At 37.4% G+C, this 13,609-nt stretch overlaps 1 protein-coding gene and 1 pseudogene across 1 annotated transcript; both read right to left on the bottom strand.

The window, feature by feature from the left end:
- Positions 1–745: 745 nt before the first annotated feature.
- LOC103421344 (homeobox-leucine zipper protein HAT5-like) lies at positions 746–1,316 on the bottom strand (annotated as a pseudogene).
- A 9,834-nt stretch (positions 1,317–11,150) lies between these two features.
- On the bottom strand, positions 11,151–13,282 carry LOC114826623 (uncharacterized). The gene is made up of 2 exons (XM_029107277.2): positions 12,222–13,282; positions 11,151–12,047 (listed from the first exon to the last, which is right to left on the bottom strand). Exons 1-2 carry the CDS (start codon positions 12,854–12,856, stop codon positions 11,348–11,350), a joined length of 1,335 nt encoding a protein of 444 aa, XP_028963110.1. The 5' UTR covers positions 12,857–13,282; the 3' UTR covers positions 11,151–11,347.
- Between the last annotated feature and the right edge of the window lie 327 nt (positions 13,283–13,609).

Raw genomic sequence — 13,609 nt, 5'->3', positions numbered from 1 at the left:
GAAGCCAAACATAGCACGACACGTGTCAACATCAGAAGCCAACCACAACACGACACATGTCAATGTCAGAATGAAACTAGAAACTCTCTTCTATAAATAGAGATCATTCTCTCACAATATTTCCTAATGGCATTTGTACTAAATCATTCACTAGTATTCACTAAAGGAAAGCTTGAACCTATGTACTTGTGTAAACCCTTCACATTTAATGAGAACTCCTCTACTCCGTGGACGTAGCCAATTAGGGTGAACCATGTACATCTTGTGTTTGATTCCCTGTCCCTATCCATTTACATACTTATCCACACTAATGACCGGAGCAATCTAGCGAAGGTCACAAACTTAACACTTTCTGTTGTACCAAAGTCCTTACTGATTTTGTGCATCAACACACATTATTCAAAAACAAGAAAAGTAAATCACATCATTCTGGTGGGGTGTTTATTCCTTGCTTTTGCAGTGTGGGTGTTTATTATTTGCTTTTGCATGTGGGTGGTCGATGGCCCGCCCTCTTCTGTGAGATCCAGAACACATTTCTATGTTTGCCCCACCATCAAAAATTACTTTTACTTTCTTCTTTTATTCCTGTCACTTCTTTCTGCTTTTGCTTTCAGCCTGGTTGCTACTAGGACCTTGTAGTGGGATGGCAAACAGCTTCATCAGCCCATCTTTGCAGTTCTTGCCATATTTTTCACCGCTGGTAAAGTAGTAAGGACTCCACTGAGTTAGCTTCACTTTGAAGCCGTCACCACCTCCCTGCATCTGACTCGCCAGCAGCTTGGTGTTGCTCGGCCTTCAGTTTATCATTCTCTTTCGAAAGGTTTTCACAGTTAGCCTTGAGATTATTGTAGTTGGCTTGCAACACCTCATAATCCTTCTCAAGGTGTTTTGTCTTCCACCTTGCCCATCGGTTCTGGAACCATATCGCAACCTGCCGAGGCTGCAAGCCTAGGTCCTTTGCAGGGTTTTCCTATTTGGTTACAGCTTGTTTTCCACATCAAAGCTTTTTTCGAGAAACTAGACTTGATCAGCGGTTAGCCGCCTCTTCTTCCCAGGTTGATGGAGATACTCACCCAAGTCATCTTCCCTGTTATCTTTGTGCTCATACTGGTGGAACAATGACCTATTCGATCCACTTCCTCCACGTACATCTTCAATCTTGAACCCAAAAAATGAGCAAAGGAAGAAGTTGATGACCGAGAAAGGAACAAAGAATCAAGAGGCTCAGAACTCCTCTGGTTCTGAAGCAAAGCACTGAGGACCGACGAATTTCGACTGCCGTTGACCCTCTCGCCGGCCATGTTTACAGTCAACACTCCGACCAGGATACAGAAAATTGGAAATCAAACTTCTTCCATTGTCTTTCACTCCATCAACCAAATCAGTAGAAGGTCTCTCCTCGACAGATGACTCAACCCTAGGTCCAGCTCCAAACTCATATTGCTTCTCTCTCAAATCATCATCAACAGTGCAGCAAACGACGTCACCGCGGAGGCTCCTCCAGATCGGTAAATCACTGAGCACCGGTTTCGGCCTCCTCGAGTGGTGGACTCGAACAAAACCCAGCCGGTTTCTGATTGGTCCCTGCCGGTCGAAGCAATTGTGGGTGCGATTTCAGATGAAGTTCAAGTTGGAAATGGAAGCACAACTGGTGCTTCCCATCTCTCATCCGACTCTTCCAATTGCAAGTTCGCTGCTTCTTCTTCTGAACGATGTCTGAATGTGAATGACTAGTGGGTAATATTGGGTGACTCTATATCTATATAGATAGAGGGAGTTTGTCTATACAGGGGATTGAGAACAACACCTGGAGTCTAGCGAGAGAGAGTCAAAATGGGGTTGTGTAATGGAGAGGAATATTGCGGAAGATTCGAGAGAAAGAAAAATGGGTTTTTGGAAGGTTTTTTTAAACTGCACAGAGTCTGCGAAGGTTTTCTGGAAAAGCACAAAGAGGAAGGTTCTGGGTTTTTGCAGATTCACGGCGGAGGTGAAAAAATGAAAGAGAACCAACATAGTTTTTTGTGTCGATTCCCACAGACGGCGTCAAATGTTGATGCACAAAATCGTAGGTCTTGGAACAACGTAAATCCGACCGTGAATCTGCAAGAAATGTAAAGAACACAAGGTGTATCGTGGTTCACCCCAATGTTTGGGCTACGTCCACACTGATATTGTATTTCTCTATTTGTGAGAGGATTGTGAAGGAGAGAGAGGTTCTGAAGGTGAGATAGCACTTTCCCATGGCCTAAGAATTGGCCTCCCTTAATGAGGAGAGTGAGGGATCATTTTATAGAATAATGACTCATCACTTATTACATATTTGCCCCTTCATTTATTACATAATTACATTTGAGTCTCCCGAGTATTTATACGAGATCTAAATACGGAGACCCTAAGTATGGTACAAACAATAGACATTTGAGTAACACAAATTCATGGAAGATAGAATAACGCTTTAATAGATTCATGCAAGTTCACTTAATGCTCAAACTTTTAGAACAACTCCCACTAAGTTTTCAGAGTTTATACTTGCAAATAAGTTCATGAGTGTGAAGCCCAATTTTTGTTCACTAATTCTCCCACTTGGGCAAACACTCGTTAATATATTCTTTCAAATATGTACCTAAAGAAAATTTCTTTATATTTTAGACATAATAAATATACATCACAACCAACATAAAGTTGTCAAACAGAATTTTAACAATGAGTTACACTTACTTTAGAATTTATCATAATTAATTTACAAGCTTGATTGCTACCAAATTTATATTGATAAAAATAGACATACTAATCTTCATAAAATAAAAATATAGAGCCGTTTTGGGTCAAAATAATAGTCTAAAGTCACGTCTCAAAAAGACCAACACAATCTGCCAGTAAAACTGCCTATACGAGCATGGGTTACTAGTAAATTCACCATAATTAAAATACATGGCAAAAAATTACGAAACTTTTCAGACACATATTAGACATCTATATGTTGAACATATCCAAAATTCAGGTCATTTGGTGACCATTAGACGTGTCATTCACCCGATTTAAATCAAGACACGCAATCTGCCAGAAACAATTATGTGCATCTATCATGAATTTATGCATCCATAACAAATTCAACTTCATATCATTTCAATTTCGATGTCCAAAGGAAACTCTAGTAGTCAAATTTCATCCTCAAAACCAACATCATAGTTCAAATTGAAAAGATTTACAAGCATAAGACTTAAACAATGCGTACCTTAGCAATCCTTGATTAACCTTCATGGGTCCAATACTTTGCATCAACAAGTCTCATGAAGAGACACAAAATATGTCATGATGCAACTGATTTCCATGCCTTAAAACCACAACTTATTATGGGGCTCATAGTGAAAATATTTGTAACTGATGGCATGAAACTTTATCCCCAATAGACTTCATGAAACTAAATTTATTTACACATGTAGGCAAGAAGATTATCCCTTTTATTCTAATTAAGATGCAAAGTTGACCAAAATAACTTGAAAAAACACAGTCCCATCATCAACTAAGCCATTGCGGCTTGCTTAGTTGAAAGGCATTGGTCAACTCCGCCCTGAAACAACACAAGAAGTCACATGGATTAATTAACTGTAAGTGACAAAATTATGATAACCTGATTCAAGCTTCGAGTCTTGCCAACAAATGACACTAATTCCTTCACAACTCCCTTTGACATTAAATTAATCTCAAAAATCTGACAGCATACTTGAAGGAGATTAATCACATATAGAACAAGTTTTCATCACAAGAATGTCAATACTTATCATCACGGAGTCAATTAGAAATACTTTACGTAATATGAGAGAACAATACATTCCTTTGAATTAAAAGCTAAATCACTCAAATCAAACGGGTTCCTTTCCTTTTATATATTTCTTTCCGTAGTACAAACTACTAAAAATAGCATTAAAATCATGCATTAGCTTTGTAAATCCAAATTAAATAAAGGGAACAACCAAAATTATTTTCTTCCATAGAAAGCATCTCCAATATTAGCCTTGAAAAGTTTCTTTTCTTCTCCCCTTATGGCACATAAAAATTTACTAATCAAAGCACTATTTTAATTCTTTAGTCATAGGAAAAACCACAAACAATAATACATGTTTGAAAATTCATGCTTATTAATTAAGCCACATACTTTGAATGGATTACATACCTCATGCCTTCATATGTTCACCACTTCTTTGTAAACATATATATAACCACATGACCAACCAAAATTCTCATATAAGAATATATAAAAATACAAATGAGCATTGTCACATAATTACTACAAACCTCAGTCATTTGTATAATGTCCTTGTTCTTGCCACTGAATGTTTTCTGTCATTCTCAGTCAATCCATAAGTCATGCATCAATTTCCACAGTTAACTAGTCATGTATAATTTAAATGACTATACTGAGATAAGAAAGCAAAATTGTAGACAAACCTGATTGATTAGTCACGCATATTTCTTGTGCTATTAATGGCATAAAAGTTCATTCACATCTCGTGAAAATTAGTAGAAACAAAACTACAATTCACTATAGTCCAAAACCCACGACAATATTAAAAATATGTCATCTCATGCTTGAACCAAATTAGCCATACAAGTAACAATATACACACCATTTGCTTAATAATGTTGCCAAAATATGTAGGACTTACTTTCATGCGTAGGAATTTTATTAAAATTCATTAACATATATGTATATAGTTTACATGCATAAAACTTAGAATATGCTTCCCTACAACACAACTGTAATATATGTTATTACAATCATAGGCACAACATATCCCAATAGTATCGATGAATTATAGCATATGACTAATTCCGTCTCCTACAATCAGAAAGATGTCACGACATAGTTGGATTTTGCAGGAATAATTCAACACTTCATGAATCCAACACAACCATTCCTTATATAATTTATCATGAAAAGCAAAAGAAAAGATCATACCAGAATTTCATATACTGATGTATATACGAACCTCTTCATTGGGCTTGTTCGACTGAGAGATCTCAAGGAATTCTCCAATGCAAGGTTAGAACAAATGTAAATTTGTACATATGCTTACACAACTTGAGAATACATCGGCAGTATATGGTAAAACATTCTAATCAAACTTATCTTTACATCCCTTTATCAGAACCGAATACGATAAGAGCTTTAACAATAGCAGGCTTGCCACACTTAAAATCCAAATCTAATTATTGATTAAGCAGTTTGCATTCAGTCTCTAAGTAAATTAATTAGCCCACAGTTGTATTACGACTTGAAGCAATTGACATGAATATTCATGTAGAATAGTTAAAAGTGATATGGCAATCAAACCAACATGTAATCACAAGTTCACGATGCAGGCTCAGATTTTATAAACTTTAAGCCTCATATGCAGAAAGACCAACTTTTACAATAAATTCATTGCATACTTGCAATGGGCTCCAAACCTCTTATAGTGCAAAAGCAATACGCATGAGCATAACCCACTTTCCTTCTTTAAAATTGAATGACTCAACACTGCCTAATTTCTTTAGAATAAGCCGCTAGGAATTGTTGAATGCAAAAGAGATCGCAATTCCGTAGAATATTATAGGACTATAATTGATTTGGAGCATATATACAAGTCTAAATCATATCACAAATCAATAGCAAGGTATAATTCTTAATTATTAATATGTCAAAACCTCATACATAATTGTTTTAATTGAAACTATCAGGAATGATCAGAGCCAAATTCAATTGGTTGCTAGGAGAAAGGAGAACACATTTGTTGTGTGAAAAGGCGAAAACACTCATAATATTGAATGGCACGTAGTATTAAAGAAAACTAATGAAAATGACTTGAAAACTTTGAGTTTTAATGATAATGACAAAATAAAGGGTAAAGTGAAAAGTACCAGGATTGATTTTTTAGTGTAAAAATATGATTTTTTTTTTGTTAAAGTGAACAGTATCGGGAGCTTTTCGTTAAAGTTCTCTTGTATTAAAGCTACACCCATTGTATTGTGAATAGATATTTTGCAAGATTTGAAGAATTAATTTGTGCTATCTAGAATATTAGAATATCGTTTGTTTGATATTCTAAATAGCCTCTATGAGTCTTTCTAATCCCTAAAAAGATCGACTATCGTGACTAAACCACTAACTAGTTTTTTTTTTTTATATAATTTTTTTATTTAAGAAAAGGCAATGACAACAAACAAAAACCAGGGGACTTTCAATCCAATATGATTAGAAAGAGAATAAAACAAACAAGTTGAGTTGTCACTTGCTAGTGTGATGAATTATGACAAAAACTATTATTTTCCAAAAGTGGGTGAGTGATTTTTCATAATTTACTATTTTAAGTATAAAAATAACTAGATTGATTAGTTAACTATTCAACTGGTGATAATTCTCCTTTCAGTGTCGGAAGAGGCTCCAAATTTCGGAAAGGATCCTCTCTCGGATCCCTTTCACCAAATCCTGACAATCAATCAATCCAGATCCCTGAAATTTGATTCAATGGCTAAAAGCAGGGGGTCTTTAAAAATTATAATAATTTTAGCAGCTGGATCAAATTTTAAGGATCCAGATTTGTTGATTGACAAGATTTGGTGGAAGGGATCCGGAGAGGATCACTTTCCCAAATTTCAATCTCCTTATTTTGAAATTTTGTTCAACTAGATTATATACTGTTCGTAAATTCGACATGCTTCTGAATGTGTCAATTTTAAACTATCCTTAAAGTGATCAAATGACTTCAAGATTGAACTGAACTGGGAATCAATTAATTTTCACGATTTATATTTAGATTTGAAAACTAGCAACATAATGGTTATGGTTATAAGCATTGGTAAATATGTGACTTCCATACTTAGAGGCCAACTAGTAGGAATAAGAAAATTTGATAATAGTAACACTATGATTGGGAAAATTGATTTTTACACTCTCTTTTTCTCCAATGCGCTTATCTCTCATTTATTAAAATATGTCACTTCCATACCAAGGGCTCAAATTTTCTGGTTCTTAGAATCCGTACAATAATTTTCAAAGAGGATCCAAATTCAAAAAACACAATCCCAGAGATGGAGCCGGTGAAAGAGTACCCTATCTCCAGGTCCGTGAGAGAAGTCCACAAGAAATAGTGCAGTTTTCAAGTAAATGTTCGAGAGATTGTATTGGTCTATAAATTAAAGAGGCACATTAATGGAACATCATCAAATTTAAGTATTTAACTGGACAGATTTTTTGAATTTGGTCCCAATAAAGTGTACAGATTTTGTTGAATGAACAAGCAATTCTTGGGAAACTTTTAAGTTCAGTAACTTGGAACACAAGCATTGTATAAATTTGAACCATATAAGGTTTTATACCAGCGAATAATTACTCGTACTCGTCAAGATGCATAATTGCATAGTCGTACACCCGCATACCAATTGCTCTTTGTGTGTGTTATATTGTGTCACTTGATTTGCTAAAATCCAACTCGTATCTCACTTTGTCTCATATCAACAAATTCCATTAAAACTGTTTGCGTTACATGGTTAGAAGCAAGGTCTAAAATATCGATGATATCGGATATATCAGTAATTCAAAAACACGGAAATTTCGATAGAAATATCGGAACATTATCGATATCGATAAAAATTGAATAAAAACCACAGAAATTGTAAGAAAAACATGGAAATTTTTATTGAAACTTTGCAGGATGTTTATTTAGTCAATTATCTATTAGTTTATCACAAAAAATTGGAAGGAAATGCATTGCATGATGGATTTAACTGATTTAAGTTGATTATATAGCGAGCTGGCAAACATTGTGAGTGTAGAAAATATGAAGTAATTAATGAAATAAGTTTAAACACACAATAATCATTTATATATAAAGAATTAGTACAATATTTTACACTTTATACATTGCATGGTAAGATACATGAGTGACTTAGTACCACATAGAGCTCCTATCAAGGTCTAAAATATCGATAATATCGAAAATATCAGTAGTCCAAAAATACGGAAATTTCGATGAAAATATCGGGATAATATCGATATTTTAGACCTTGATTAGGAGGACTCATTGTTGTTGTGATGTGGGTCACGCGTATCTCACTTTGTCTCATATTTTTTGCTATAATACATCAATATGAATACTAAGGATATCAATGTGATTAAGCAAAGAAAAATGAGCAAAACTTGGGTGGGTGTTAAGTTGTTTGAGCGTGTGGTCAATTTTTACGCATGTAAACTGTAAAATCTTTTTTGAATTGGTTATGCTTATGCTTCAGTTTCTATGAATTTTTTTCTCTTTTAATAGCGCAAATTACTCAATAATATGAAAAATGAAGGATCAGACTTAAGTTGAGAATATAATATATTTGCTTACTACCAAGCAGTTTAGACTATTGAAAATTTAACTAATAGAGAGCAAAAAATTCACTAAATAAAATTGAACATACAAGACACTACAGTAGTAAGTTCTCCCCACCCTACATTTATTCCTTTTTTCCAACAAAAAAGCTTTTGACAGCTCCCTCTATGGCTGGTATCTCTCGCAACTTCCACCCCACTCCAACAAACTAGACTGATTGATGCAGCGGACTGCAGTGGTGAACGTGACTCCGACTCCGACTCGTGATTATTTCTCGAGTCCCGACGGCAAAATTGTTGTTGCTCACCAGTATTTGTACGTATCCCTTCATTTATCAATGGTTTGTTCGGACATACATGGATAGTTAAAGAAGCTAAATGGTCTTTAAATTGAATGAATTTTTTAGAGACACTTTAAACAATGATAAATAGAATAAGAAGTTAGAATCATGACCTTTGTTTGATAAAATAATGTCACGTCGTCAAGGACCGAGTCATAAAGGGACCAAAATGGTCTCCGGCCTACCCTGACATTATTTTCACAGAGAGCTTGTTCTCCTAGAGTTTAATTGTTTTCACATGGTGCTGGTGGTTGTTGACAAGCTTGAATTCTGCTAACATCAATGTCCAATTTTCATGTTCTCGTTAGCCCTTTCTATTAGGTTGTTTTATTTGCCAATCAACTCTCAATTGGCCAAGCCACTCAGTACTATGGTATGATGGTACTATGATCTTATGGTATTCATTTTCACTTGCAAGTGATATGTCTTAGGTTCGAATCTTGTGGATGACGAATTCTATACCAAATTAGGTTGCCCATTGTGTGACTTAGCCGAACTCTCCCTCCCCTTAGTGTAAAATATATCATTGTACTCAAAAAAAAAAAAAAAACTCCCAATTGGCCAGAACGTACTAATGAAATGGAGTGGAATTGAAAAATCAACATTGTCGTCACCAAGCAAACAAACATCAGACTCAAACCAAAAATCTAAAGCAGCAAAGTAGTGACTGAGACAATGACTAGACGATGGATGACACGATGATCAGACGACGGCTGAGAAATGAATTCACGAGAGAGGGATTCGTGAGCGGTTGTAACGTTATTGCATTGTTGGCAATATTGTTGCATTTTTTGGTTTTTTTTTACATTTATTAGAGGTCCTTCCTAATATGAAATTCTACCTCCACCACTAACGCAGTCATTCCAAGGGTAACGGCCAGGGCCAAATATTAACTTCCTCAACATCATCTGAATATTAATCGTATCAATTTCCGAAACAGATACCTGCTCACTGTATTCATATCATAATTCTAGAAGTCAGCTAAACCCTAGGAATGTAGTTTAAGGGATCCCATAGTTTAAATAAGGAATAATGGTGGCTGACACTGACAGTTCCAAAAGTCATAACAAATCACAACGAAAATATGATAGAATTGTTATATAAAATTAATCCCCCAGCCAAACAAAGCCAAACACGAGCAGGCCAATAAGATATGATAATCCCTCCTTCGTCAAAGAATGCATTTTTTCTCACAACCATTTAATGTGATGTATGTTCACAATCTTATTTATTATTGTTAGATGAGTTTGAATTTTGAGATTTGTGCTTATCTACTACACGAATCTCGAAATTCAAACTCATCTAACGGTGATAAATATGGTGATGAGCATACACCACACTAAATTGTGTTAAGCAAAAATCTCCCTTCATCAAAAGCTCATTACAGCTATCGTCCACATTAATTAATAATTCCCCTACTTTTATTTGATTAATTAACTTCCACTCAACCAGACAGTACTGACTACTGAGCGCATAGCCTTCACCCAAGTTTAGAAAATATTTCAGATTCGTGTTTTTGAATTATTCTATGTTCATGTCATAATTATTTTGGTAGTTATAGTTGATAAGTAACGCTGATAATAAAAATAATGTTATAATTATTTTAATGGTTATAGCTTACAAGTAATATTAATGTACTTCTAAAATTTGACGAAATTTAATGGTAAGAAGTTAATTGGTTTATTTCAAACAGTTCAAGAAATTAATTTACAAAAAATAATAATTTAAGGGATTAATTTTAACTTAAATAACAATTCAAAGAGTCAAACTGCAATTTATTGTACATTATTATATCGAAACAAATTACTCAGTTTTATTTATTTCGTTAAAAAGGAAAAACAAAAACAGAATAAGTACATAGCCCTTCCCTTACCCAAATCTTCAAACATACATAATTGCGTATCCATAAAACTTAATCATTTAATTACTACTTTATACTAGACTACAAAAACAGAAAAGCAGCTAATATTAAACTAATTAATGTGCTTCGCTGTGCCAACAATTGGATCACAGCTAATGCACATTTAAATTATTTCACTAATCCAAAACTAACATCAAACATTTTTTTTTAAGATAAATTACATTTTTCCTCTTCATATTTGGGTGTCGTTTTGTTGGCAGAATTGGGTGAGGGGTGGGCGAAGACCAAAAGAAGAAGAGAGAAAGGAAGGGGTGGGTTGGAGAAGAAGGAAAGAGCCTTTCTATAATTTAAAAAAAAAATTAATTAATTAATCCACATGTCACATGTACATGGGGCCCGTGAGATCCACATAAGCAGATAACTGAAAATATAACAAAAATTAAGACGGTCGTGCGGGATTGAAATGAAATAATAATAAAGATATAAAATTAAAATATTTTAAAGATATAGTAATTGCTTCCAAACTTGAAGATGCAAAATGTAGTGCTTTTTTTTTAAGTCTGCGTCTCCAATATCATTCCTCGAATAAAAAAAATTGCAACTAAATCAGACCCTTCATTTAAAAACTAAAAGGGAAAATTAAACAATAGCCACACGATTAAAAACAAAGTGTGCCCTGTCTACTCTCTCTCTCCTCTCACTATACACACCTACACATTCTCTCTCATCAGTCTGTTCGTCAGTACAAGTAAGGACCAAACCCCCATAAAACGACGACGTTGTTCATCCCAGTCAGCCGACCAGATCTGACTGCTGACACAGCTCCTTCCTCAGCCGCTGCGAGAAAAGCCTGCAGGCATCCATGCTCAAATCAACGGCTGCGGCCAATGCCACGAAAGCCGCTGCGTCCTCCGTGCAGTTCACGTGCTGCACGCTCACCTCCACCGCAGGTTTGCTGCATCTCCCCTCACCTTCCACCTTCGCCGACATCACAAACCCTCTGTACATGCAGAAAGGCCACAACCCGTACCCGAAGTCCCCGCTCCCCCACGGGCTACAACCCGGAGAATTTGGGCCGGCTCGGTTACTGGACCCTGACCCGAGATCCAGGACGAATTTCCCGCCCTTGTTTAAGCTGAGAGTGGACTCCGCCAACACGACGCCGGCGCCGCTCGTGTCGGGAATGAGTTCAAAGCGGTAACCGAGGCCGTCGGCGCCACCTCGTTCGCGCCAGGCCTCCAAGCGTCCCCAGGGCTTCCAGGTGTTGTCGCCGGGCCGGAGAATGAGCCAGGAGCCTGGGTTGGACCGGCTGACGCGGTCCGACCCGGGCGAGGCCACGAAGGGCGTGACCATCGAGGCTGCAGCCACAGGCGACCCGGAGAGGTCGTGGACCGTTATCGACCAGCCCTTTCGTTCCCTTCCGTGTCGCTCTCGCTCGCTCCCGAACGAACTTAGCCAGCTCCGAGAGCTGCCTTGGTCCGACTGTAACGACCTGAAAACAGAGGGCAAAATGGGAATACAAAATTAAACTGAGATTTGAACCATTGGCATCGACGTAAAGAGAATTAACGGGATCGATTCAATTCAGACGAACATTGAACAAAACGTCGTTTTAAGGCAAACAAAAATTCAAACTGAAACCCAAATTGGAAAGAGGGAATTATACCTGGATCTCTGAGTGCGGTCGGCGGGTGTTCTGAAGCTGAACTTGCAGGTGAAGACTGGCTGCCGGATGTTGCCTTGGATCTGAAACACTTGCGGGCTACACTCGGGTTCGCCGTCGAACTGGAACACGAATCTGGGGTCGGGTTCGGCCTTCGCATTCAAATGGAACTGGGACTGAGCCGACGACCCGCCCTTGTTGGCCCCTTTTCCCACGGAGACCCACCCGTTGTGGAAAACGCTGGGCTTGGACTCGGTTCCCGCCAGATCCAGGGGAACCGAAACCCGGCCCAACAGCCTCCCGGAGCTGACGCCGCAGGTCGTGCCCCTGCGGCCGGTGTAGATGGAGATTTTGAGGCAGAGCCTGGAGGTGAAGATGGACTTGGAGGCGAGGCGGTCGAGATCGGACTTGCTGAGGTGGAACGTGGCGGCGGTGGCGGGGTTGTCGAGGGTATGGGTGTCGGGATGTAGGCAAGGGACGACGGCGTTTTGAGGGGGGATGTTGAGGTTGTTGAGCTTGATCTTGCAGAAACACGGGGAGGAGGAAGGGTGGACGACGGAGCTGGCGGGCTTGGAGGCGACGGGGATCTTGAGAGCCAGACTGCCCACTGTGACCCGCACAAATGGGCATGGATCCATTTGAGCTACAAAATCAAATCAAATCGAATCACAGTAAATGCTTATGCTCTTCTCTCTCTCTCTCAGTGGAGTCTTGTAGCAAATGCTAATGCTGCTGCCGCCATTGATTTCTGGTTGGGATTTGGATTTGGAGTTTCTAAATTGGAAAGTGTTAAGAGGGTTAATGGTGAGATTGTACGTTTTTATTTTATTTTATTTTGGGGTTGGGAGACAGCTGGGTACAGCCTGCCCTCGCTGCCAGCTCGGACCGAAGTTTACCCCATTTTCAGGATGAGGTGTGATATCCACACATATTTTTTTATTTTTCACACATTATTTTAATTTTAGACCGTCGGATCGAATGAATTGAAAAATATTAAAGAACAAAAATTAATAAAAAATATGTGAGAAGTAAAAAAAACTGTATAAATAGCACGCTTCTTCAGGATTATGGATGAATAGAAACAATTCTCTCTCCCCTTTTTCTCTCTCCTCCAGTGGGACCCCACCTGTCTTTTCTCTACGGCCTATAAACCTATTGTGTCTGTAATATTTTTTTTACTACATCGATATTTTTACATTAATAAGAAAAAATTAGGCAAAATTACACAATAGATAACTAATTTGATATCAAATTTACCATCTACGATATTTGAACCTAAAATCTTTTACTTTCAAATGAAAAGGAATACCACTAGACCGTAGTACTGAGTGACTCTCCTACTAATCCATAAACTTAAAGGTGCACTTAGTGTGATATCACCCAAGATGAAC

Source organism: Malus domestica, chromosome 08, assembly GCF_042453785.1.
Source record: "Malus domestica chromosome 08, GDT2T_hap1".
Classification (NCBI taxonomy): Eukaryota; Viridiplantae; Streptophyta; class Magnoliopsida; order Rosales; family Rosaceae; genus Malus; species Malus domestica.
The sequence above is the reverse complement of the archived record's forward strand: the minus strand, read 5'-3'. Positions and strand labels throughout refer to the sequence as shown.